The sequence below is a fragment of the Pyrgilauda ruficollis genome, unplaced genomic scaffold (assembly GCF_017590135.1).
Source record: "Pyrgilauda ruficollis isolate IOZ18807 unplaced genomic scaffold, ASM1759013v1 scaffold4, whole genome shotgun sequence".
Taxonomy (NCBI): domain Eukaryota; kingdom Metazoa; phylum Chordata; class Aves; order Passeriformes; family Passeridae; genus Pyrgilauda; species Pyrgilauda ruficollis.
Window position 1 is genome coordinate 14,672,492 of NW_024525489.1, and position 26,948 is coordinate 14,699,439.

The following is a 26,948-nucleotide window of genomic DNA, read 5'->3' on the forward strand; positions in this document are numbered from 1 at the left end:
AAATTCAATAATATCTCTGCATCATTTCCCAATAAGAATATCTGAAAATATTCTCCATAGACAAAATGTACTGCCAGTGTCGGAGAACATTTTCTTCAACACAGAGCTTTTTATTTGCTGTAATTTTTGTCATACATCACCATTTCAAATCTTTTTATGAACAACAACTGAGTTGAAAAAATTTTATTCTGAAGAAAAGATCTGGATTTGCAAGAGAAAAGAAATGCTAATGGAGCTGCAATTGCTATAACAAAGTACATTTAAAAAACAAACCCTGATGGCTGAAGATTAATCATCTGACAGTGAGGAAAGTAATGCTTAAGGAAGGAACACAGACATTGTGCCTGTGAGTGCCAGCTTCCATCTCCGTGTACCTCGCCTCACCTCTGTGCCATGGCACACTGCTCCCAGCCTTGTGCCAGCACAAGTTCCCTCCTGTTACATTGTGTTTCTGGGAGTTAAGATGGCTTTTAGATGAAAAACAATGGGCTGAGGAATTTTTAGGGGCAAATGAGACCCCCCCTCTCTGGTTTAAAGTGAGGAAACACACAGGGCACTGCCAGCAGAGCGAGGGCACGAGTGCTGCAGCGTGGAGGCAGGAAGGAGCAGTTGCAGAAGTGCTATAAATTGGAGTGGCTGCTGAAGACTTCCCCCAAAGTAATGGGCTTATTTTTTACTTTTCTGCAACAATATTTAGCCTTTTTTTTCCTGATGTCAAAGCACGTACATATTTATTTTCCATAGATAGAACTGCACTGAGAAGCAAATATGTTTTTAGGGAGTCCTTTTGCCCACAGCTATCTGCAATTTCCCCTCTAATTAAAACAGGAACTTCCATTCCAAATTACCTTCTTGTCTGTTACAATCCTGGGGACATCATCTGTACAATTAATTATAATGAGACCTAGCATTAAAACTAGGAATTGGAAAAAAAATCCTATAAAAACAAAACAAAGAGTCCATATTTCAATCATTAAAAAACAAAAGGAATCAAGGCTTTCCTTGATTTTGGATAGTCCGTAAATGTCTTGAGATAGTACCTGAAAGAAAATAAGCAAGACAGTGAACCTGCATACATAGAGGGAAACTGCGCAGTTTCAATACAGATCAGCTGAGGAACCTTAAAACTGCTCCAAGCTGCCTTTCTTTTTTACCTCGGTGTGTAACTCTGCAGAAGAGCAGCTCCAGAACTATTTACACCCAGTTATTTCATTAACTGATAATACTGCTAAAGTTCTAACAGGCCTAAAGTAGAAATTTTTGGGATTCAGAGCATATCTATTCCAAAGGACTGCAGAGGTTGCAAGGGAAACCTTTAGGAAAGGCTCAGGTTTATGAGGCTCAGTAAAGAGAGGCTTTAGCAGGGTGGAAGCAGTGATGCAGCTCAGGTCACATCCTATGACTGTCAGGCTGGGGGCAAGCTGATTGCTTGCCTTGCACAAATAAGCCAATACACATCCTGTACATGGCTTTAGATTTCAGTTTTATCCCAAATCCTGGCTCTAGTCCTCCCTCGCATTTTGCAAACTGCATTCCAAGGGGAAGTAGCAGCATATGGCAAGGAACAGTTTGATACCTGTGATGGTGATAAGCACGTGGACCAATGCAGCAAAGAGTGAAAAAGGCAAAGGCGAAGGCGGGTAGGGACCAGGTTGCAATGGCAAAACCAAACCATTCCACAATTTCTCCAAAGTAGTTGGCTCCAGAAACGTAGGTGAACAGTCCTCCTGCAGCAACAGAAAAATATTTAATTTTTACAGTCATCTCCTGCACATGGAAGGTTCTTTCACATAAAGCCAGCAGCAGAATATGTACCCTTTCTTATACAGCCCATAGCAGCAACCTAAATGCACTTCCCTGAAGCCAGTGGAGCCATGGCAAAGGGGGATCTTGCTTGAAATTCTTGTATAAAAACAAGAATCAAGGGGGATTCTGACTCAGAAGTTTCCAGCACTTTCACAATAATTTCATTTGGAAAATAACTTAAGAAAGACCATTATTAGATTTAAATTATAATAATTACCATTAGTCAGTTCTTTTTATGCCCCAAAAATATTTTGCAACTTCACTACCTATGGGGAATGCAAAATCTGGATCTCAGTTTTTCACAACATTTACAAGAGGCTGGTAAATATTGGAGGTGAAAAACTCTGGGAGAGACATATCACCATCCATAACAAGCCAGCAGAAGGAGTCAATATCAAGCCCAAGAAATTCTTGGATTCCAATCCATGTTGCTCTGCAGAGCTAGACATTTCCTGGAAAGGCAGTTCAATACCTTGGTGTTATTATTTTCCCCTAAAGTTTACACTTTGAATCCACCTTTTGCACCGTAAGAAGTCCACTACTAGTTCTTTCTGGGCATGGAGAAGACTATTTCCTTCTTTGCAGCTGCCTTTTGCAAAGCTAAAATCCTCTTCCTGTGTCCACTTCAATCTTCTGTGTTTTCCAGATACTCTTGCTGCTTTCCTTGGAGTGTTTGCAGCCAGCTCACACCAGTCCCTGCAGCTTGGGGGGGCACCTGAACCAAATACCTGTGCAGGACCAGCTTCTCTGGCATTATTGTCACTCTCCTGTGAATTCAGTCAGAAAACATTATTTTTTCTGCTGCCCTACTTCCTTCAAGGAAGAGGGGATAGGAATATACCTTGAGGAATCTTGTAAGTGACTTCCCCGGGTTTCCTCAGTTGGCGCAGCAGGAGATCACTGTGAATGTTGATTCCCATTCCCAGCAGAAATAAGAGGAGGCCTAAGAAACCAACAAGAAATGGATTAGAAAGGCAGCTCTGTCTAGATATCCCTGCTCAAGCTCATGGGTGAGGTTTGTCTTTGCAGCAGACAGATAGGGGTCATAATGTTAGGTGGGTGGATTCTTTTTCAAGTCAAAAGATGTTACCAAGAAGGCTACTGAACAGGAGAAGGTGACTGGTGACACCAGAGCACTTTCAGCTGAACATCCAGGTGACCATAGTCCCCATTTATTGAATACTCATGGTGGGACACAAAGTACCCCATGGCCACCACAGCTGATGACAGCCAGCCACAGCTGTGCACATTACTGCAGAGTAAGCACTGAGCTGTAGACAAGTACCAAACCCCTCATTTTACTGCTGAGGAAAAGGGAGCACAGAGACACAGAGTTATCCAGCACAGCACTGGAACTGGGAAAGGAACCTACATCTCAGCACCTCTCAGTTCACTGCCAGTGAGGCTGCCTGGACAGAGCTTTGGCTGTGGATGGAAAGCAGGTGCTTGCTGAAGGATGCTGACATTATCTGGCCACAGTCATCCATTGACCAGATTCCATTTAACTGAAAAACTAGAGGCATTTGATGGAGAAAGTCTGCAGGTGACATGCCCTTCACTTTGTGACATGTTGGACACTGAGAAAACCAGATCTGACAATGATGGGAAAGCAAGAAAAGAAATAGTGTGTGCACTACAATGTATAGATAAAAGACTAAATGCTGATAAAACTTCAACATTTCCAGTAGCAACAGAAAGTTGGCAACAGTCTGTAGCAGAAGAATATACTGTTTGTTTTTTCCTTAGTATTTCAAGTACTGCTAGTGCTGATTTTCTTTTTTGGTTTTTTTTTTTTTTTAACATTAAATATGTATTTTATTTATCATGAAAATGAAGTTATATGGTGTTTTCTTTGTTGGATATGTGAGGTCTTACTAAACAATGTCCAGAATTTTTAGTAGGTGGTGCTGTCTGAAAAGACTGGATTTGCATCCATGGTCTGAAACGGTACAGAGTACCTTGGTTAGTTTGTACTTGTCATATCCAAAATGTTTCCTCAGACCTCCATGTTAATCCTCATTTCTATGTTTACTTTTAAAACCACTCTCTGTGCAGTACCAAATCTGTAATGCCATCTAACTACTCCTGTTCAGTTATTCTTTGAGAGATTTTACAGGGTGAAATGTAGCTAGGCTATTAAGTTATGGAATATAAAGGAATCGTATTAACATACAACCAGACTGTGCATGATCTCTAATCTTCCCCCGTGCCTTACATGAGAAAAAAGAGCTTTTTGTCCCTAAAGCCTTATTCATGCTGGGGTTTTGCCCTGCTTTTCTCTCTCACTCAGAATAGCTGCATCGAGTGCAAAGCTCCCTGGCAGGGAAGAGAAAGCCACAGCTTGCGCTCACACACAGCCACTGCTGGGTGCACACTTCTGGCTGAGCAAGGGCACACCCCCATGCACCTGTGCCAGAGACTGCATCTCCATGGCCCATAGCAGCAGGAGGCTCTGGAGTGGTGTCAGTAAAACAAGGCTCGTGATTTGAGGCTAACACATAACATGATATACCTTTAAAGGTGGCTGCCTAGGAGGAAAAAAAAAGTTACTGCACATTTACTTGTTTTATCTGGGCCAGCAAGCAGGTCTTATGCTGATTTCCATCACAACAGATTTGACTCACATATTCACTGAAGATTAGGACATAATTCAAAATGCTTACAAATTGCTTGGAGATTAGATCTTGGGAATCCTGCAGCTGTAATTACCTGATGTAAATCTGATGTCGGTGCACCAATCGTTTGGGTATTCAGCGCAGTAAATCAGGTAGTACCCCTGGAGGAAGCCATTATAGATACAGAATAACATGCCAAAGAAAAGCAATTGCAGTGGGAAAGGTCTGCCTCTAGTGAAGAAAGGGTAAATAAATGTCCTAAGGTAGATAAGAAAAAAAAGTCAGCACATTGCTCATGATAACATTGTATTTGCAATTTCTCTGCTGTAGTGAAAAAAACTTGGACAAAGCACAAAGTAGAAAATAGGTCAATAAAGACAAAAAAATTGAAAATAACAGCAACAATATAAAGATCAGCAATTTATTTCGAACATGAAATCCTACAGACACACATCTTTTTCTGGTCCTTCAGGACTGCACCCAATGTGGGAAGTTAGAAAGCTCATCCAGATTCACTGATGCTTTGAGAATGTCTTTGTACCTTTCTCTACGCTTGTCGGTGAAAATGAGGAATTCATGCCCACAAACTGCATTTTCATTTCAAGACTTGATTTAATGCTCCAGTGGGCCAAGCAAGGATTGGTTGCTGCGGAGGGACATGGGGACATGATGTTCAGACATCACGGATGTTTGTGAAGGGCAGCACCAACTGCAATACTGATTCTCCAAACAAGGATTACTATGCCACAAGCATCGAGCATCGGGAGGAGCTTTGTTATGGAGAAGACATTTCTGATCCCTGAGGGCTTTAACCCATGGTGGCAGATGGGCTTGAAGGCAGTGCTGAGACCCCTCTGTCTCTCTCAGCCCCTGCAGTATACAGCCCAAGAGGAAATCTCCAGTCCCAGCCTCTCCCACTTCACTCAGAAGGAGACCCCCATGCATCTCTAACGCACAACAGCTCTGTCCTGCTCTGCTTGGACACTTCAGTGTAGGGGCAGAGCACTGGTTTTCCCTGCCTGGGGAGCTGCTTTACCTCCAGTCCCTGCCTCCCCTCCATGCTTTCAAGCTTTTGTTTAAAATAAGAAGAGCTACAGCCATAAGTTTAATATGCTAGACACCGAGATTTCCATGCAGCTACAGCACATAGGGCTTTCTTAGACAACATCTGTGCTCACAGTAGCATTAACATCTGTGTGAGCAAATAATTGGTGCTTGTAGAGTTTTAATTTTTATATATGTTTGCTTCAGGTGGGAGTATCCCCCTTGACCCTTCGGGCAATCCATATCATCCCTGGGAGAGTGAAACAAAGAAGTTATATTCATTTTTAGTAAGTATTTTCTTACCTGGCAAATTAAGTTCTGTAAGTGGAAAAATCTACACTCTGAATTTTTTTCTTTTGCCCTCTTGGGCTTTGGATGGTGCTCAACATACCAGTATATAAGCATTGCTGATAAATAATTCACATCCCATGTTGCAAGTGTCAACTTAAGCAAGCTGAGGCATAAAATCTCATAATATTATAAATCTAGATTAACTCATACTGTGTCTGGAAGTGAGTAAGCAGAGTACAAGCAGCAGCATGCTAATGTATTCACTGCTTTCCAAAGCAAGGCAGACTTCTAGCAATTAAGGCAGCTGTGATGCAGAAGTGCTAAATATTTTTAAAGAAAGAAAAACGTAAGAGGTATGGAAAATATTCTTCAGATAGTGGTATCACATTTATCATATTTATTACAGAATGGGAAGGAATGCTCTTTTGAGTAATGTTACCAATAATTACTGGCTTTGCCCTTTGGGAATGTGATGCTGGAGTTATGAGTAAGCAAGGCCAGCTTTAGCATTCTGATCTGCTGTTGAAGTCATATTGACAAATTCGACCTGAACAGTTATGAGAGAAAGTGTGAAAATTGCAAATGCAAGCTTGAAGACAGCAAATTGTATAGAAGAGGGAATTATGCAGACCACACAAAATTATTTAGGAGGTGAATTTATACAGCAGATTCAAGTAGGACTGGCACTGCTTTATCCTTTGCCAAAACCAGTCAGGTTTAAGAGCATCTGAGTTTTTACAGCTGAAGCAAACAGGAGTTTCTCAGGTTCCAGAAAAACTAATTGTTTACATGCTGCTTCCTGTTGCTGCTATTGCTGTAAAGGTTATAGGCCCTTGAAAGGTGACTTATCCTGCAGTAACAGGAGGCCACAAACCTCTCTGCCAGGCAGTGCATACAGGACAGAAAGAACTTGCATGCAAAATAAAAGTACAATGGCAGGGGAGCCAGGAGGCACCAGCTTTGTTTAGTTGTTGAGGCAGTAAAATCCTGGCATCACTGTAATCCTGCCTCATAGCAGTTTGGACAATCCAAGTCAGGATTTCATCCAAGAATCTTTGTTGTGGAACAAATTCTCCAAGGAAATCTCTGTGGGTCTGTTAAACCAGAGGCCAGATTCAATTCTCTGTATGAGATTGTACTACATGGCTAGTTGAGGGTGCACAAACTATTCCTGATGAGATTTGGAAAAGCAACAGAGATAAAGCAGGGACATTAAATAGTTTTAAATATTCCACGGAAGATTCTGAAGCTCTGCTGGAACTATTTTGCAGTGTGAAAACCAAAAAGGACCTGAGGACCACCATTTTAGAATAACAGAACAAATCTGGCCTTTTGGTTTTAGTCCAATGACAAATTTGACCTTTTACTTTTGGTGCGGTATTGATGACTAATTCATTACTCCTTTATTATCTTTACCAGCCAAAGGCACTACATCTGACTAAACCATTGCCAACAGCTTCTTTTTAAATGAATGAATAATGTATTATTCATTTTCTTCCCCATCATTTATTTTCCAAAAGAACAGGTTTTGAAGAGAAAATCATTTGACATTGCATCAGATTTCATCTTAGAGGTATTAGTCCACCTTCTTCAAAACTCTGGATACTCTCACCTAAACCCAGGGAAAGTATAGGTTTGCTCTTCTTTCCACAGAAGGTGGAAATCTTTTCACAAATGCTGTCCTAGATGCAGTATTTCAGACAGTAACAGCTCATTTATCACTCTGGAAGCTCAAGGTGTTTCACACCTGTGACAACTGGGTCAGGGGTGCCAAGAATGGAGGACACATGGCTCCCTCCAGGCCTGTGGACCACCAGCCTTGTGCTGTGTCTGCCCATCTGTGCCTCTGGGCAGAGAGAGCCATGGATGGACCTCCTCCTTCTGGGTCTAACCAGGATGAACAAAGGACTAGGAAGCAGAAAGACTGCAAGGTGAGCAGGGCTGATGTGGTGCCTTTCTCCTTGAAGGCAGGCACTGGCCGTAACCCAGCTTTGTCCTCCTCATGCTGGGGCACGGTCTGAATGCCCTGGCCCATCCCCTGTGACCCTGGCCAGCTTCCTGAAGAGAGCTATGGGCTTCTCCTGACCAGGAATGCTCTGAGTCCTTGCAGGGATTTTCTGGGTGGCAGGGCCTGCCCTGAATGGCTGGTGAGGATGAACCAAAGTGCCAAACAGTGCCTGAGAACCACTTCCCGTGGCCTGGGAAGTGCTCTGGCTCCTTTCTTGTCCCACCCAGATGTACAAAAAGTGTGGAGAGCTGGTGGCTCAGGTCAGGGCAGGCAGCCAAGCCCTCCCATGAGGGTGATGCCCTCAGGGAGCTCCCAGCTCATGTGTACACTGAGCTGACCCTGGAAAACACAGACAGGAGGGTGTTGTGCAGCTGCTGCAGGGCTCATGCAGCAGGTGAGACACCCTGCTCCATCGAGGGCCCATTTTGCAGCCCCCTTTCAAGCTCCCTGAAAACTCCTTGCTGAGGTGCTGTCTGCAGTTCTCACCACTCTACTGGTACCTTCTCAAACAAAGACCTCTCTAAGTAGAGGACAGTTCTCTAGACCCTGCTGCCCCTCCTTCCTCATGGGGTTGTTTTCATTTTCTTATTTGTACAAATACCTGTATCTCAGGTGATAAGAAAAACCTTGTGATTTGTGTTACACTAACCACAGACCAGTCAGACATGAAAGGATTGGCCTGCTATCAAACCATGGAATTACTTTCCCTCTTTTTTGTGCACAGATTGACAAGATTGGTGTCCAAACCTGGGGAGATTACAGACCAGTTCTCTTTGCACTGACCATTAACACCATAGGTTGTCACTGGAATCACCTTACTAGGGAGCTGCTGGCACCCTTAGCATACCTCACCACTTGGACAAAGGCTCAAGTTGTTCACAAACATGATGGACTTCTATTTGGGGTGGTTGTGATGACTTACACAAAGCCTCTAATTATTCTGGAGCGTTATGGATGCCAAATGAGATGTCCAAAGACATCTGCTGCTGATTAGTCTGCACATACTTTCTAAGCCCCATTCTGTAGGTTATTTGTAGGTTAAATGCACTCTGAGGTAATTTTAAACTTTTACTGGTTTTGAGTTTTGTTACACACAACTCAAATATGTCATTGGATATTTATAGGAGAAATCTGTCAAGTCCACACCAGGACACAATCTGGCACCTAACTTTCCTGTGGCCAATTAAAAATTTTCAGTTATCCCAGACTGGGGTAAAACAAATGTGATGGGTAAAAGTTCAGTTCCAAGCAGCAGGCTAATTTGCTATCAGTTTAAATGGAAAGTAAAAGAAAATACTCCAAAATACTTTCAAAAGTGAAATTAAGCATTTTAACCCTTCTTCATCATGATATCTACAGATGCCCCAGCATCACAATGCAGGTAGAAACTCCTCACCTGTCATATTCCTCTCCTCAAACATCCTACCCTGAGATGCTTTACCCTTCCCTTCCCCACTTACTCTGCAACAGACTGAGAACATCATCAGCCAGGAATATTTAGAGGAAAAGTAGGTTGTTAGCAGCTACTTGTACTGTGCAGGGTGGACCATATCCCTTTTGTTAGGGTCTGCACAGTGAGACATACTCTGTCACAAACTCAGGAACAAAATCTGGGTGCACACAGGGGACACACCAGCAATGCCAGCAGGCAGGAACCATGCACTGCCCATCCAGCCTCTGGCAATACCCTCTGCAGGTGCAGGACAGACAGCACACCTCATCTCCTGCAGTACTGCAGCTGTGTCTCATCTCCTGGTGTAAGGAAGCTGTAAATCCAGGAGCTGAGCTCTTTTTCTGGAGCTGATGCCCAGCCAGAGCTGCCTGAGGAGCCCACCACTGCAAGGTGTGGGCTGTGAGTGCCACTGGGTGATCCCAGCTGCAGGGCACATCTCCTGACTGGGACAGGAATGTTCCTCATCCCTGCATCACTGGACAATGTGAAACCATCAGGTAACTGTAATCACTTCCTGGACTGTGGCCCAGTTTGGAAGCTCATCTTAAATCATTGAACAGAGTCAGTGAGGGGAGCAAGAGAATTACCTTTTTATTTTAATCATGCAGATTTATCTATCTAGTGATGACAAAAACAAAGTTGGAAAGAACTCTCTTTTCCAAGACAGCAATATTTTTCCATATGCAATACCTTACTTCCATGTTCCTCCAAAAATCTTTGGACAAAATTGGGTGGCTATAATTTAAGGAATAAGAAAGACAGATATATGATTTAAAATCTTATAATTCAATAGTATAAAACAATTCTAAACCTGCCATATCAGGTTAATTTCTGAGGAGTCTATCTAAAAAAATTGGGTCAATCTACTATCCTTGGGATATTTGTGGTTCATTTCCAAGATAAATTCAACCTGAAGCCTGTTATTGTAGGGACAGTCTTTCTTTGTGGTCTCTTAGCGTCAGGTCCAGGACTGATGAAGACTTCTGGCAGGAGCAGACTCATCTTTCTTGGCCAAGAGGTAGAGGCACACATCTGATCAAGGGATGGGAGAAGGACTGAGCAAACCCTGAGACACATGGCACCATAGTTGGGTTTCAAGGAGTTCCTGAGAAGCAAGGCAGTGGGAAAGAGAAAACCTGGGCAGCACTGATTTAATGCAAAGACATCAGAAATGCAGTAGCATTCAGTGGGAAAATTAGAAGAGACTTGTAAGTGACTGCCATACTGAACCATGAGGGCTGCTGAACTTATACTGAAGACTAATAAGAATAAACTTATTTCAGAAGAGAAATAACACACAATACTAGAAAATAATTTATTTGGGAGAGCTGAATAGCTGTGACCAACAGTTGTCCTGATACTGAAAGGAAATTAGGTTGAATGCAATGAGATTTCTATCAAATATAATATAGAAAAAACTGAAGTAAAGAGCTGGGTAGGACTGGGAGAAGGAGGATAATCAGAAATTACAGACAAAGGCAGATTCTTTAATAATGAGAAGACAAAGATTTGGAATTAATATTAATTCTTATATTTCAGGGGATAGATTATATTCCATTGAAGAGAGGCAGAAGGTAGCAGCTGCTGAGGACAACTGACCACCATTTACTGCATTTTGTTTTGAATGATCTGCCAAGACAGAGTGCTGACTGTGAAGGAACCTCTGCTCTAATCCAGCATGATACCTTCAGGGTTTCATAACGTCTCATGACTCATCTAACATTTTCTACAAACTGAACATCTCAAAGATGATAAACTCCTTAGAATAGATTAGCAGTTGCTTAACACCAGCATTTTTGAGTAAAGCTCCAGAGTGGTACTTGCTGTGCCAGGAAGGCTGACACCATGGATGACAGCACTTGCAGAACAGTCAAAGGAACCAGCAACTGCACTTGACTTGTGGCCACAGAGCTAAAAAGAGATTTCAGGTTGAAACCTTGGCGACAGGTCAGAAAAGCATAGTTTCTTACAGCTGCCTTTGAATCAAGGGGGGTTATAGGAAAAAATATTTTCAAAAGCATGTGTATCTGATGGGAAAGGCTAAAAAATGGTGCTTCTATATCACTGTCAATCATTGAAGGAAAAAAAAAACCACGATGCATTTGACCTTGGATAAATTTAAGGAATCTGAGCTATGTAATACTCAGTTCCAACATTATAAACACCTGAACTAGTCATTGTGACCAGCTAGAACTAGTCAGTAATGCCTCATTGATTGATATAAATTGTTAGTATGCTGTCCATTTAGCAAAGTAAGGAGGATAAATACAGTTTATAGGTAAAGCTTAGTCCTCTTCACATTGCATACAGATATTATTAGATGTGCTATATTTAATGAAATATAAGTGCTTGCAAAATAAATTAGGGAAAAGGAAAGGAATAAGAACTTTAAAAGGGTATTTGGTTTTAATTAGTAGAAAATAATTGTGTAGGCTTGACTCCAAGGCAAAAAGTTTTCCTCTTCTAAATTCACTGCAACAGTGGCCAGGTTTCAAAAGTGTTTTGCAATTTTGTTTATAAATTGCTTCATTACTCCTCTTGATTTTCTCCCATTATTTCTGAAAATGTCACTAGAAAATCTGGTGTCTCCCAGTGACTACCAGCATCCAGACAGAACCAACAAAGGAGAATTCTTCTGGTAAAAAGCCATTTGATCATGAAAAGCATTGTACTGGTTTTGCAGATATAGGATCAAAACACTGTAGTTCAGTTATTATGCATTTTCTAAAGGGACACCAAGAACAGAACTGCTGGGTTTGGTGCACTATCAAGCTGCCTCTGCAAGTCACAATCCATCAGCAAATCACACTCAGTATACATTTACACCAGCATATGTATTTCTTAAATGATTCTAATTTGGTATAAACACCAAATAGGTTTGAAATATTCTTAATTTTAATATTATTTTATTTTCATTTGCTATTACCCAGCCACTTATGTTTTTCATTTTTGTTTGTATTGTGGAAAGAAGATCAGAATGAGAGCTGAACTAAATAAAGGGAAGAATGGATTGACTGCCCTTAAGCAAAGGCAACTGAAGCAAGAGCCAGATGAACCAGATATTAATATCTTTCTCACCATTCCTTCCCAAATTTGGCATATTCATCAGAAAGATGGGGATTTTTTTTAAAATGTGCTTTTGTCTTTCATAGCCAAAGAAGGTGAAGTGGAGCTAATAGAGCAAAGGGAATACATCCCCTGTACAGATCCCTGCTGAAATCAGTACCATCCCCTACAAACTCACAGTTTGTCCTCAGACACCACACAGCCAGGTCAGGGGAGTGCAGAATGTGAGGCCTGATTGACTGCTTGTCTGGGCAGTAATACCTGTAAGAGCCTCTTGGACTCAGAGTCCTGCGTATCTGTAACAGCAGGGGACGGGGCTCATTTCCATACATGACTTAGGTAACCCTATTTTCATGAAGCAGGTTTGTTGAGTGAAGGAATTGACATAAATTGGATATATCATAAGAGAGGGATGGTAGGAGCAGACAATGTCCTGTGTCTTGTCCTCAGTTTTTTTACACTGTCTCACATGTCAACCTTATAAATAACTTGGAGTTTCCTGGTTTAGAAGATGTCAAGTGGCTATAAACTGATTGAAAAATTGTATCAAGGAATAGTTCACAATTGTTTGCTATCAAACTAGAAAGATCTTTTGAGGGAGGTTCTGCAAAAGACTCTTCTGGTACTGCTCAGGTTTTTCATTAATATTATGCCTCTGGGGGAAAAAATATTTGCAATGTTTGTGGCTGACATGGCTTTGAGAGATGCTGAGCACACCAAGAATGAAGACCAGAGTTTAGAATAGTCTTGAAATACTTGTCTGATAATTTTAAAACAGTGGATTTAATTCAATAAAGACAATGGCAAAATACTACACTTAACTAAGACCAAATGTAAAAGATAAGCTGAAAAATGGGCTGGATAGGAGAGGGCATGCTGGTAGATGGCAAGCTGGGCATGAGCAAATAAGCCAGGCTATTTTGAAAAAGGCAAATGTTAAAATTTGTTGTTGGAGATACCTGAGGTAATCTTTCCCCTTTGCATGGAGCTAGTAGGAGCTTAAATCATACTCTGTCCAGATGTCTATAAAAGACAAAGTGGAAGCAGCCCAAAGACAAACAGCTGTGGTCTAGGAAGTGTGATGTGAGGAAAGACTGAAGGACTCAGGGCTCTTTAAAATAACTAAGAGAAAACCAGTCATAACATCTGCATCATAACGATCTGCAACTGTATAAAAAGCTCCTGCAAAGAAGAAAGGAGTCAAGCATTCTCCTCGTCTACTGGGAGCACAGTAAGAAGCAACAGGCCTGAACAGGTGTATAGAAAGTGCAGCTTAGATATCAGGGAAAGACAGTGAGGCATTGGAACATTACTAGATTCCTAGGAAACTTAATAAGCAGCAATTGTCAAGGACAGACTAGACAAATGCCCATCAGGAATGAGAAGAAAATTTGGGGACTGTATGTGGACAGGAACTGCCTGGGAATGGGAACATAATGCTATTTTAGCCAGAGAGAGGCTCTGATGGACTCAGCACCAGGCCAGCTATCACAGTTGAAACCCTAATTAAACTTGGTCCAGATTTGTGCTTTCATGGGGATTAGAGGACAGGATGACTTGTATGGGGATTAAAGTTCAACTTGACTAGATGGATTGTGGTGATGACAAATGTGCAGATCTCACAGTGCTTCATGATTACCTCTACTGCTTGAGAGTATCTAAAGGGCAACAGTACTTAGAGGTTATGAGAATATTTGTTGTTTTATCTAAGCAATAGTGTGTCAAAGCCTTAGCCAGCCAAAGGTATCTCCCGCTTTTCTTCTTCAGAAATAATCACTTGATATTTATGAAAACAGATCACTTTGTTCCTATTGCTAAACTGTGGGAGTCTGCCAAAAGTGTGAAATACATGCCACAGTAACTTAATCAGACACTATGCTGTGCACTTCAAAAAGTTCCCCACTCCACTGGAGCAGAGTTCTTAGAGTTCACAGAGGTTGAGATCGTGAGCAGAACAGAAGGATGTGTCTACATAAAAACTGGCACAAAATCCAAGGATGCACAGATCTGTGCTCTTACGACTGCACTTATCAGATCAAGTGTCATTATTTTCCATAAATTGCCCCTGTGGGCCTGAGAAATGACCAAAGGAAGACAGGCAATTGGTAATCTATCCTTATTCAACATTAAATCTTGGTCAGATTATATTCAGCCAACATACTGAACCTCTATGATCTCATTGCACTCATGGCAGTACATACACATAGAGAGGAAAAAAAATTTGAAGTGGCCAGGTCAGATCCTGAGTTTGTGCTTACATTAAAATAATCAGAGGACTTGGAAGCCTTTTATTTTTTTCCCCCTAAAGAAAAACTCCCATGGGCTGATTCTGAGTCACAATCATCTGTTTCCTGGCAAAATATGTCAAAAGATTTCCTGACACTGAAAGCTGCTGAGTGAATCACTCAGCGTAATGTCAGCATCATCTCTTGATACCTGGATATTGCCCTCTCACATCATGACCTTTTCCTTCCCATTTCTTCTCACTCCTGCCCCACTACTGCCCTAGCTGTTGTTGACAACTCTCCTACTTGTCCCTTCCTGTGCTCTTTCAGCTGACATTTCTGTCTTTTCCCACCTTGTAGCCCTGACTGTAAACCTCACAGTGGTTTTTATTTCTCTGCATTCAAGACAGGTTGTATTTTTCCTAATCCATGTTGCCAGAACTCCAGCTAGGAGACTAGTTCTTCTCTGTTGATAATCCCAGCAGCCAGAAAAGCCTTGCTCTGTCCCTACAGTGCCAGCCTAGAGCGTACTTGGCTGGATTGCAGGCTCACATTCTGTGGTCCTGCTTGTAGCCTCAGCTGAACCAGAGGAACAGACTCTAAAAATGTTAGCTGACGACCTTTATGTGTTTGAACAGATACAAATGCACTTCTCAGACAACTCCGCCAAGTTTAAATTGCTTTCCCTAGGAAGAGTCAGAGGCATGTCTCACTTTAGCAACCTTAATCTGGGCCAAGTTTTAAAATGTGAATGCTTTAATGATCCTTTTTTTTTTTTTTTAATGTTCTAAAGAGAAGCAAACAGGCAAAAAAACCTTCAGTGGTGTAATGCAAGTACTTTTCTTCCTCTCTGCCATTTCTCAACACTTCTTCCTCTCCTGTTCTCAGGAGCAGCAGAAGTTTAATAGAGGTCCATGCACTGTCCTACCCAGGTGTGTGACAGGAGTGACTGGAAGGTTTGCTTAGGACCACGCCGTCTGGAGGTATTTGCACGTGCATCTCTAGCAGGAGACCATGCTAACATGACTATACTTCTTGGGGTAGCCCAGCTAACTTACTCAGAGCTCTCTGTAGCCTTCCTGCCCACCCTGAATGATGACATGGCTACCTAGATCAAGGAGCCTTGCCTTTGTAGGAAAGTCACCCAGCCCACCTTCACCAGTGTGCCAAAGATCTGCAGGTCACCACCCTGCCTCTGGATCTGCTTCAGCAAAGTCCTGCCTGGGAACTCATCTGCTCCTTAGCATGTCCCCTAGGCAAACCCTCTTTCTCTAGCAGACAGCACATCTCTTTGAAGACAACCTTGATAAGGTGACATTTTCCAGAGCCATTTCTGGGAGGCAGTCTCCCAGCATGGCAGGTTCTGGATTAAGTTGGTGAACTCTATCACTGTTGTAAGCAAAATGGTATTTTATACCTGGCCAAAGCTGGCTGTGGGTGTTGCTACTCCACTACATATAAAGGGTATATAAAGGGTTTATAAAGGATAGTTAGGAAGGAGGAGGTCAAATGCAGCTTCCTTCAAACAGGAACTTTTTTCATTGTTGTTGAAGGTCACATTTAGATACACCTTCCTAGGAATGGTGAAACTTTCTGCCCATCCTTAGGTATTAATACAGTAGTAACTGGTGCTTCAAAAGTTCACAGCTAGATAGAATTTAGCTGGTTCTTAAAATAAATTTGGACTTGTAGAAAAATTTACTGTTTTTTCTTCTTATGAGTTGTCTTTTCCCATTTTCCTACATGGAATATTTTAATGAATATTTTAATTGTGGTTTTTTTGGGTTTTAGGTATTTTTTTTTGGTTTTGTTTTTGTTTTTTTTTTTAAATAACAAAATAATCCCATTGCTATTGTTCTAAAAATGAGATGTTGCAAAAATAATTAGAATGTCAGCTGAGTGGTCGGCAAAGAGTAACACAGCTCTTACATTTAAATAGGGGAGATGTACATGAATTTAATTATTTTACCAAGTTCAGTAAGGATCACCCTACTGATCAATTCATCTGCCACATTTAAATCATCTTCTGGACAGAGAAGAACACTTGTGAGATGTATAAATTAAGAATTGTCTCTTAATTTAAGTTTGAAAGTATTTCTTTATCATAACTCTTCTTGACCAAAATTAATTTTGAAGGAGATACCAAGAATATAACTTACACCAAGGGAAATGTGCAATGTCTGGGATGGACACTGATTTATAATCATACTACTAGGAGGTTATTTCACTATTTTATTTTTCTTAATGGAGCTCCATAAAACTGGCAAATTCCTTAACTACACAAGCTTTTGAGTACACAAAGGGGCTATTTAAGTGTATCCTTTTGTCAAACAATATTTATTGGCTTAATATGAAAGTCCTACTTCCTCCTTAATGGCTGCCTCTACTGTGATAAGAAATAAAAAAATCAGATTTGTGGATCTTGAAGGAGCACAATCCATCACAAATTTCCCACTAGGCATATGGAATGGACCTTAACACTTTTTTTTTTGGCTTCTATTTCCCACTTAAAAGAGTAGCCCAAGTAAGGGAATACTGCAGACATGTCATGATTAAAACAAATAATTTTCTTCTTTGGTAAAAATATTACTATTTTCAAGTAAACACATTTACAGAAACTCCTGTATATAATTTAATTTTTTTTTCTGTCTCTGTCTTAGTACAACCCTTTATAACTCTGCTTTTCTGATATCAACACCAGGAATGTGGTGATGCAAATCCAGACCTTTACCAGATCCTTGCCAGTCTTACCAAAGCCCAGTGGGGTTTGGAGCTCAGAATGTTATCATCCTAAAGGATTTAAGCTCACAGGATAGCAAGTGCTTTAAGTTCCTGGGGGGTGGGCTCAAACCTCACACAGGGGAGATCAGAGCAACCTTCCCGTGCCGTGGTGATGTCCTGGTGGCTGGGACTCAGGTGTCTGCCCTGGGACTGCAGTTTGGACAGTTCCCTGCAGAGCGGCTGGACTGACACCCACCAAGTCATTTTGTAATTAACAGCAACAGTGAGGTCTCAGAGGAGGCATGAACACCCCTTAGTGCATTTAAAGCTGCCTGGTAATAACAAAGCAGCAAAAGTGAATTAGCATCTGATACAGAGATACTCCTAAGAGGCATGTTGTCTTGAAAAGAAGTGAAGAAAGATAAACTCTTAAGTTATCTCTGCAGAAAATCTCCCAGACCAAGAGACAAATGGAAAAATCGCATGGGTACAATTTGGGCTGGGCAAAAACAATAGGTTTCTGTAATGTTAGCCCACTTTCCACTGGGAAAGGAGTGTATAGATAGGATTATTTGTGCTAATTGTTAGGAAGGCAATCAGATAGTATTCTATTTTGAGAGCAGATTTAGGAAGGTATTTCATAATGCTAGAGAAGACTGCAAGGAAGCAAACTCCACACCACTACTAGGTACATGAGCATTTTACAATTCTGAGGCAAAGAGATGCTTTTCTTGCCTATTAATACATTCATCTGAGGAACCTGGATAAAAATAGCAATGAATCCAGTATTTTCACTGAAGAGAAGAAATTATATATTAGCACTACTGTAATGCACTGGGATGCCTGGGGAGCGAGGAATACATAGAAGAGGCACAGCAAATGGGCAGCCTCTGTTAGGGATATTGCTGATAGATCTAGAATTACTGCCAAGGCCAAACAGCAGGAGAGAGGATGCAAATGTGCTACTGCGTAGCTGGTGAAAGCCAAAAGGAATCTGGTCAGGGTCTATTCCAAAGCATCAAGGTGAAGGAAAAGAGAACAGGATTTGTTACTTGTCAAATACCCGCAGATTTTGTATTGGGAGATCAATTATAGAGGTTATAAGAGGCCAACAATAGAAATGTCTTTAGTTATTGACACTTAATAATGGTAACTTTCTAAGACCAAAAGATAAAATAACTATTTCTGTGGGAGAAAAAATAATCTCTGGATTGGATCTATTTGACCTAGTGGTTATTATCTGGTCTGGTTATATTCACCACTTAAATACATAAATATTGTTCAAACTTAATCTAATTTCTGTTTGTCCACTTCATGTTTCAAAAAATGTAACTAAAGCTCTGTATGAACTAATACAGAATACATCTAAAAATTATGAGCATATTAATTTATAAACAACTTACTCATTTGGAGCCTCCATCCTTCAGCATTTCTCTGGAGGCTTGAGCTGTTTTTCTTACTGATCACAAGTAGGTATTCCTACTTGAAAAAAGGGCCAGTCCAGGTGTGTCCAGGTAAACACAGCACCTGCCTGACCAACCAGGCAGCACAGGCAGGCACTGCATTCTGCAGAGCAGGGGAGAGCACGAGCCTTTTTCTTTCTTCCCCCCAGCTTAGTTCCAGAGAGAGGGAAACTGGCCAAAAGAAGTGTTAAAAACTTATGTGAGGATGTAGTTTTCAAATGCTCCTCACTTCTCATTCTCTTGCCACAAAATTCTGCGTTCCCTGATCTCTTTAGAAGTATGTCAATTTGTAGAAAACCAGCTACAGGCACACCAAATGGGTCACCTCCAAACAGGGGAGTCTGGGGATCCAGCTGCTTCTCAAAGAGCAGCATTACTTACTGTCTCTCAGGTTCACTCCAGTAATGAAAACAGCATTGTTTTTCATTTATTTGGTTTGTTAATATATTAACTGAATAAAATGGAAAACAAAGATTTTACTTGATTGAAAACAAATTTGCAAGAGAAGAAAATAAACAAGTAAATGTAATTCTAGATGGTCTTTGAAACTGAAATGCCTCTTTAAATTGCTAGTGCCCCCAGCTATTAAGGGCAGCACAGAAGGGGCAAATACAGCACCCTGTCGTTTACACCTCTGTCTTCAGGATTATCTTCATAAATCAGTGTGACAAGGCCTTCCCTGCTGCTATTGTGCACGGTGGCATCTCCTCTGCTCCCTCACCACCCCGTCTTCCTCACTGGCAAGAGAAATGCAGAATGAAGATTTATGTGGGATTGGATTGCAAAGGTTTCCTCTCATTGCCGCATGTTGTGTTTCCCACCTTTGGTTTTGAAGCTGGACTGCAAAATGGAAGGGCAGCAAACGGGTTTCTCCTCGCCACCTGAGGGCTTCTGCTGGCATTCCCAGCACGGCCCCTCCAGCAGGAAAGGCTGTATTACAAACTGCATTTCAAAGTAAAATACTTGTAAGTCATTTATCACAAGAAGTGTTCCTGTACTTACATCTTACACCACTCATCATTTTCAGCTCATGACCAGCTTTCTGCAGAGATTGCATATACAGATGGCAGACTTGGCAGTCATTTCTTTTCTCACTTCTTCCTTTTCTCTACCTTCCCACCCCATCACTTTTGGAGGCCCCTGCAACCACAGAACCTACCCTGTGAAAGTGAAGATGCTATGATCTTACTGGAAACAGACGTGAAAACTCAGATTTCGATTTTTTTTTTCTCATATTCCAAATAATTCCGGTTTTAAGAATGTTATCTTTAGCACCAGAGAGCATCTGAGCTTGACGAAATTCATGCCACGCTGTGCTGATAAAGCGCTCGTTGGGACACAAAGAGCTGGCTAACTCGGGAGAGCAGCCAAAGAGGCCGGGGCTGGGATTCCTCCCTTCCTTGTGCTCCCCTCAGCAGCAGCAGCAGCAGCAGCAGCAGCAGCAGCAGCAGCAGCAGCAGCAGCAGCAGCAGCAGCAGGCTGCCTTCATCCCTTCCTGAAAGCCACAAAGAGAGAGGCTGCTGCCTAGCGGCGGCAGGCAAAGGCGGAGAGCGTTCTGCTCTCACGGCTCACCACGGGCCACTGGACAAGGCAGGATGGAGGGGCGGTCTCCCGGCTCCATCCCCTCCCTCCTGAATCCTCTCAGACAGAAAGTCTCTGCTCTGGGCAGCACTAGGGAGGGCTGGCTCTCTGGCCAGCAGTCAGCACGCAGGTGACCGTCTCCTTTCTCTGCCCGCAGTGGGCTGGATGGGGCACAGCCGTGCCAGAACTGGCTCTCAGGACTCCTGCAGGCCAGCAGAGAGGTCCTCCAAAGTCCTTGTCAGTGAGGCACCACCAGCGTTAACCCAGCTTCCAGAGCAGTATTAGGGTGGTCCCTTCAACACTCCAGCATATTCTTCAAGAGCCCGACAATAAATACAAAATTACTACTGATTAAGCTGGCCCATGGCACAAATTCTATTCAGTGAATATGAATGTGAGCAGGACAGCATTTCTAAGCAGTGTGCCCATATTAAAAAGTTATTTAAAAATTAAGGAAATACAGTGATATAAAAGAAAACCACTCCTAAGGAGCAATAGATTGTAACCTTGGTTACAATCTGGGTCACACCAGCTCCAGAGTGTTCTAAGTAGCCTGGAAACATAGGATGCCCCTCTATGACTCCAAACAGAAAAGAGCTCTCCCAATCTGTAAACATCAGAGTAGGATGGCAGAACAGGAATCTCTAGGCATGCTACTACAACTCTGGCACTGTATCATACATCACACACTGATGTCTTCATTTTAAAATGGATATAGAAAAAAAAGGAGACGGGAAAAAAGCCACAGAAATTATCTGAGGACTGAGAGGGGAAAAAAAGTCTTGCATTGAGGGTCTGCTGTGGTTCAGTGGTATTATAAATCTACATTACGATACCTCCGTTCAAATAAAAAAAATTTATTGTAGCTATTTGACAACATGTCCAAAAGCAGGACAAGTTAATTATGGTGGCTTAAACCTGTTCCTAAATTTATGAAAAGGTAATTTTATCCTGACCAACCTCATGTCGGATAAAGTATCATGTGTCTGCACTACTCTAACTCTGTGTCAGATCAGGTAATGTTTGTTCCCCTACATCTGGCATAAATCCACCACAAACCCATAAATTCAGCATAAATACAACATCATGTGTGGTAATTAATGCACCAGAAATATGATCATGTGCTCCTATATTATCTGGATCAAACTGATGCTCACAGAGGACTTGACAGCTCTGTAACAAGTAAATTAAAACATGATCCAGTGCCATGTAAGTGATATCATGGTAAGAGAATACTGAAGGACACTAGGGAGTGCTTTAAATTAGTACAGGGTGGACAGAAGGAGCAAGGCCCACTGGGAGAAAAATCAAGACCACTCAAATCTAAGCAAGACGTTTTAAACCTGTTTAAGTAAGGGTAAAAGAATTTAGAAGATAACTGGATTTTTCCATTTAAAAAATGGCGTATTTTTCATTGTCAGGGGTCTTCAGACCAAGACTTGAAGTTACTCTGAAATATGTGCTTCAGTCTCAAAGGAGCTACTGGGGCAACACAGCTGGCTAGAACATAAGGGAAGGCAGAACAGAGAAGCACAGCAGTCTTTTGGAAGTCTGTGTTTCTCCATTATGGACTGCAATGTCCTTCTGAGCATACCTCTGATGAAAACTTCCCTTCCTCATGTATGTTTGCTATAGCAGATGAGACAAGATTAGGAATTACAAAAGCTCCCTTGTGGAGAGACAGAAGTCACTAAATTGTGCAACAATATGCAAAGAAAATGTTTCATACAAACACAGAGGAATGCTTAAGTACACATACCAGATGATCAGTAGTAAAACTAGGAGTGGATTAACAAAATACCTTTATGATTAAGAGTGGAACACCTTTATTCATTTCAATATTTTAAAGTCAGAAAATGAAGTAGGCTACACCCATTAGGTAAATGCAATTTTATTATTGATTGATTTAACATTTTACTTATTATCCTTGCAGTCAAGTTTAATCACAGAAGTACTTAAAACTGATGTTAGATTATTCCAAGTAAAGATAATAAAATTAAAAACAAAACAAAACAAAACCCAAAAAGTCAAACTAGGTCCTGACTGTTATGTCAAATTACTGAACCTCTTTTCAAACACTGTATGGCAATGGAATTTCTAACGCAGTGCCACCATTACCCCTTGGTAATATGATTTATTCAGCATCATTTTATAGGCAAACAGCCGTAATATGCAAGCGCACATAATATGTAAGTGCACTCTTTCCACCCCTTTTTCAGCTCTACAATAAGACAGCTTTCCCACCAGCATTGTCACCAGGATATGGTGGCACTTAGCATGGAACAGGGAAGCCTAAATTCCCATGAGGTACTCTCTAGAAAATCCAGGAGCTGCAGGTGGGCTTAGACTGGAGCTGATTCTGGATGGCAAAACCTGTGAATGCCCAAAGGTGAGGGATGTCTCCTCCATCATTGTCGTCTTCCTCCAAAGACTGAGTAAATCCCATTCCTTTAGTTAAAGGCTTAATCCAGATTACAGTTATTGTGCCACTTACCGATTGCTAAGAATTTGACCCAACCTTCAGAGGGTCCAAGGACTAAAAAATCTAGGTAGCTAAAAAGTCTTGAAAAGAAGAAAGCTGCAGAAATTCTGTTCAACTGTAAGATAAAGGCTAAAAAATTCTATGTAACAATAAATTATCCTACCTGCTAGAAATTGTAGATAACAATTAGCTGATTGTTAAAACTTTCATGTTATCAAGAAGGCTCTAATCATAAACATATCCATGTGGCCATAGGTAATTCTACCAAGGATCCCTCAAATAACCTGCCTGTCCTACAGTATTGTCAGGCAAAACCCAGAAAAATCCCTATTTTGTGGTTTTGCTGTTCTTTTACATATAAGCAGAGTATCAATATTTAAAACAACATTTCAAATATTAATTGATTGAGCAGAATGTCAGAATGGCTTGTGTGAGAAGGGGCTGCAGCCTGTGAGAATAATATTGGAGTAACATGCTGCATTAGAAAGAAAACTTTTATGCAGACTTCGTTAAGTGAGGGTTTTTACTTTTACAAGAAGGATATTCCAGCGACAGATGAGAAGATTCCCGAACTGTCGGGGAAAGAAATTGTGTGAAAACACAGTGCTTTTGCCTAAGTCTAGCAGTAAATTTGGAAAAGAAGCCACAGAGTCAATAGATGTGTGCATAGTGGTAGGGTAATATTTCTTTCAGTTGTTTAGTGGTGTTCATTGATAGTTGTGTTTCTCAAACAATCAGAAATTCTTGATAACAGAATGCATTAAACTACATTCTGTATAACTACATATAATCAATACATCTAGCTTTCTGGAAGCCAAATATGTTATGGGTGTCTCCTAGAGCTGACTCCTGCAGCAAAGACAATGGGAGTGATAACAAATACACGTCTAAAATAGTGTTAGCAATGTAAACCATTCTCTGTTTGAAATTTCTCCAGAACAAGATTTCGCTTGAGTTTCTACCCCTAAACTATTTGTAGAGATACTGCAACTGAATTTTCAATGTATTGATTTTGGTTGAGTAGCAAATAATTATTTCTGATCAAATATTACAATAATGTTTTCTATTTCTATGAAGCAAGCAAAACAAAACAAAACAAAAAAGCAGATATAGGAATGGTGGTGGAAAAAGGCAAATCAAGTCAAGGTTTTGCCTCAGAATTTACATTGCTCCTTACTACATAATGGCATAACATTTTCACATGCACTTGCCACTTGTGAATAAAAGCCATTTTTTTCCATAAACAGATAACCACAATTCAACTTTCTCATGAAAGAACTCCACAGAAAATGGAAGTGGAGCAGAAGATGGATTCTGGTGATATTTTCCACAACCAAGTCCCACTGTCTGCAGAACTGGGTGACAGTTGTAGTAACTCTTCAAAGTTATCACCAACACTGGATAGAAACTCTACTATTTATTGAGCTCCTGATCAGTAAATACAGAATTAATTGGAGTTACAGCATTCGTTGACTCTGACAACACTAGGTTTCTAAAAAGAAAAAATAAAAAAAAAAAAAAAAACCAACACAAATTTGTACTTCAGTAGCGGAGCGGGGATGACGAATTGAGCATAAAGAACGAAGTCAGGTGCCGTGGCTCTGGCCGTGCTGGCCCCGCGCTGCGGGCAGCGCCGTGCGCTCCCGGCGCTCCCTGGATTTGCCCTCGCCCACCCTCGCGCGCATTCCCACGGCTGCGCTCGGCGGCCGCCGCTGCTCCCGGCGCCGCACATGCGGCTCTTCTCCTGCCCGAAACACGCGCTTCCTATGTACCTTTACATAATATTTGGATGAGTTTTATCCAAACCTTTGCTTCAACTTAGTGAAACCTTCTTTTTTTTCTTTTTTCTTTTCTTTATTTCTTTTTTTTTTTCCCTCCTCCTAAGACAACAATTCAAAGCATCCATCCTCTCCCCTGCTTCAAGCATCCCCTACTCCTTCCCCCGGCGGCTGGGCTGGGGCAGAGATGCCCACCCGGCCGGTCCCTACGCTTCGAGCGGAGTCCGGGGCGCGGATGTCCAGCCGGACTGGGGCGGGAGCGATGCTGCGGCCAGGACCTGCCCCGGCCGCACCGCCCGCCCGGCTCCGGCTGCGCCCGTTCCCGCAGCTTCCCTTGGTTTGCTTTCCCGAGGCGAGGCGGCAGGGAGCCGTGCCCGGCGGCGGTACCTGTAGAAGTAGTGCCAGCAGAAGAGGCAGCAGAGGAGGCGGCAGCCGAGCGGCTCCAGGCGGGGCGGGCTGCGCAGCGCCAGCAGCAGCGCGGGCACCAGGAAGGAGGGCAGCTCCTGCAGGAACCAGGCGCAGCGCGCCGGCAGCCGGCCCCGCGGCCGGCACAGCCGCTCCTCGTGCTTCCCGTAGCGGGACGGCACCCGCAGGTGCAGCGAGAGCTGCAGCAGCGCCAGGGCGCCCAGCAGCGAGCTCAGCGCCAGCACCAGCCCGGGGAAGCACTGCATGCTCGGGGGCGGGCGGGGGCAAACAGCCCTCGGCCACGCCAGCCCCGGCCTTATTAGAGCCGCGGCCGTCACCCCGCCCCGCCGCGCTGCCTCCCAGCGCCCGGGCTCGTCACAGGGCGCAGCCCCTCGTGCCGGAGCGGGCGAGGCGCCCGGAGGGGAGCTGTTCCCCTCCATCCCTCCCTCCCGGCCCGGTCCGGCCCGTCCCGTCCAAAGGGGAGCTATCGCTCCCCAAAGGTGTACCGCTCCCTCCCTCCCGTCCCATCTATAGGGGAGCTGTCCCCCTCCATCCTTCTCTCCTGCCCTGCCCGGAGGGGAGCTGTCCCATTCCATCCCTCCCTCCTGTCCCATCTAGAGGGGAGCTGTCCCACTCCATCCCTCTCTCCTGCCCCGTCCAAAGGGGAGCTGTCCCCCTCCATCTCCGCCATCCGTCCCGCCCGGAGGGTAGCAGTCCCCCATCCCTCCCTGTCTCTCTCGCCCCTTCCCTCCCGTGCCCCGCACTGCCGGGGTCCCTGCCGGCCCCTCCCGCCGATCCATGCCGGGAGCGAGGGCCGAGGCGGCGGGGGGCGAAGGGAGAGCGGGAGGGAGGGAGGGAGAGGGAGGGCCGGGCGCGGCGGGGCGGCACGGCTGGCACGGAGCGGGGGCGCGCCCGGAGGTGAGCGGGGGTGACTCTCGCAGGAGGCAATCGCGGCCGGCGAGGTGGGAGCGAGCGGCGGAGTTCCCTGCCGCTGCCCCAGCGTGTCACCGTGCCCCGCGGCTTGCCCGGCCATCTGTGCTGCCGGGGCTGAGCAGCCGCCTGGTGCCAGGCAGTGCCGCTCCACTGCGGGCAGGTGGAGAGTAAAGGCAGACAGAAGCCAAAGGTAGGATAAAAATGACAGAATGTAGATGCTTGCGGTAGGACTTGGAAAACAACAGTCCAAGACCACGAGTCTGACGAGTCCAGGTCATGTTTGACATAACCCAAGCATGCTGAAACTTTTTAAGTGCCCCAAGTTTTAATGAAGGTGGTCCTAACGTGGTGCTAGATTTGTGGTGTGCTCAGGAACCCCTCTGTCTGAACCACATGAAGTAGTTTTGACAAGTTTGCCTAAAACTACAGTCCTTTTCTTTGTCTGTTTCCTCTGGGATCTCCATTTGATAAGGATTAACGGGATGCTAAATTACAGTCAGAGGGCTAGCAGAATACTAAACTCTGTATTTTTTCTGGCCATTACAGCGTATCACTTCCAGGCCATAAATTACAGTGTCGTCCATGTCATTTTGCAGCTTCACTGAGAAAGCAGTTGGACGCAGCTCTGCAAAGGATTGGATGCCACACAAAACTGATCTTCTGGAGCAGAAGTGGTAATTGATCTTCATTCAAGGTCCGAGTGGTGAGTACACAGATTTAGGATGTAGGAGCTCTGGGTTCAATTGCATTCTGCTTAAGGGTATTCCCTTTTTGCAGAGGGAGACCAAACCACCAGCTGTAGTCCATCCTGTAGTTCAGGGGAGGAACTTGTTGTGTTATGCTGCCTATCTGGGACAGCTACTTAGGGAAGTAGAACTATTTCAGTCATAGACAATTTCTCCCCTATCCTCGTAGAGTGCTGTAGTTGCTAAGGTCATGTTTGTTGCAGTGAGTAAAACAGGTCAGGGTTTTTTTGGCCTTCAAGTGTGTGACATGTTAGGGCTGTCAGCCACACGCCAGAGCACTTTTACCCCCACAGAAGATGCCTGCCTGCTTGCAAGCTGCCTGCTGCTCACA

General features: G+C 43.1%; 1 protein-coding gene across 1 annotated transcript; it reads right to left on the reverse strand.

Moving 5' to 3' along the window:
- Positions 1-932: 932 nt before the first annotated feature.
- SRD5A2 (steroid 5 alpha-reductase 2) lies at positions 933-25,211 on the reverse strand. The gene is made up of 5 exons (XM_041477211.1): positions 24,921-25,211; positions 4,516-4,679; positions 2,648-2,749; positions 1,577-1,727; positions 933-1,040 (listed from the first exon to the last, which is right to left on the reverse strand). The coding sequence occupies exons 1-5, from the start codon at positions 25,202-25,204 to the stop codon at positions 974-976; spliced, it is 768 nt and encodes a 255-aa protein (XP_041333145.1). The 5' UTR covers positions 25,205-25,211; the 3' UTR covers positions 933-973.
- Positions 25,212-26,948: the final 1,737 nt, after the last annotated feature.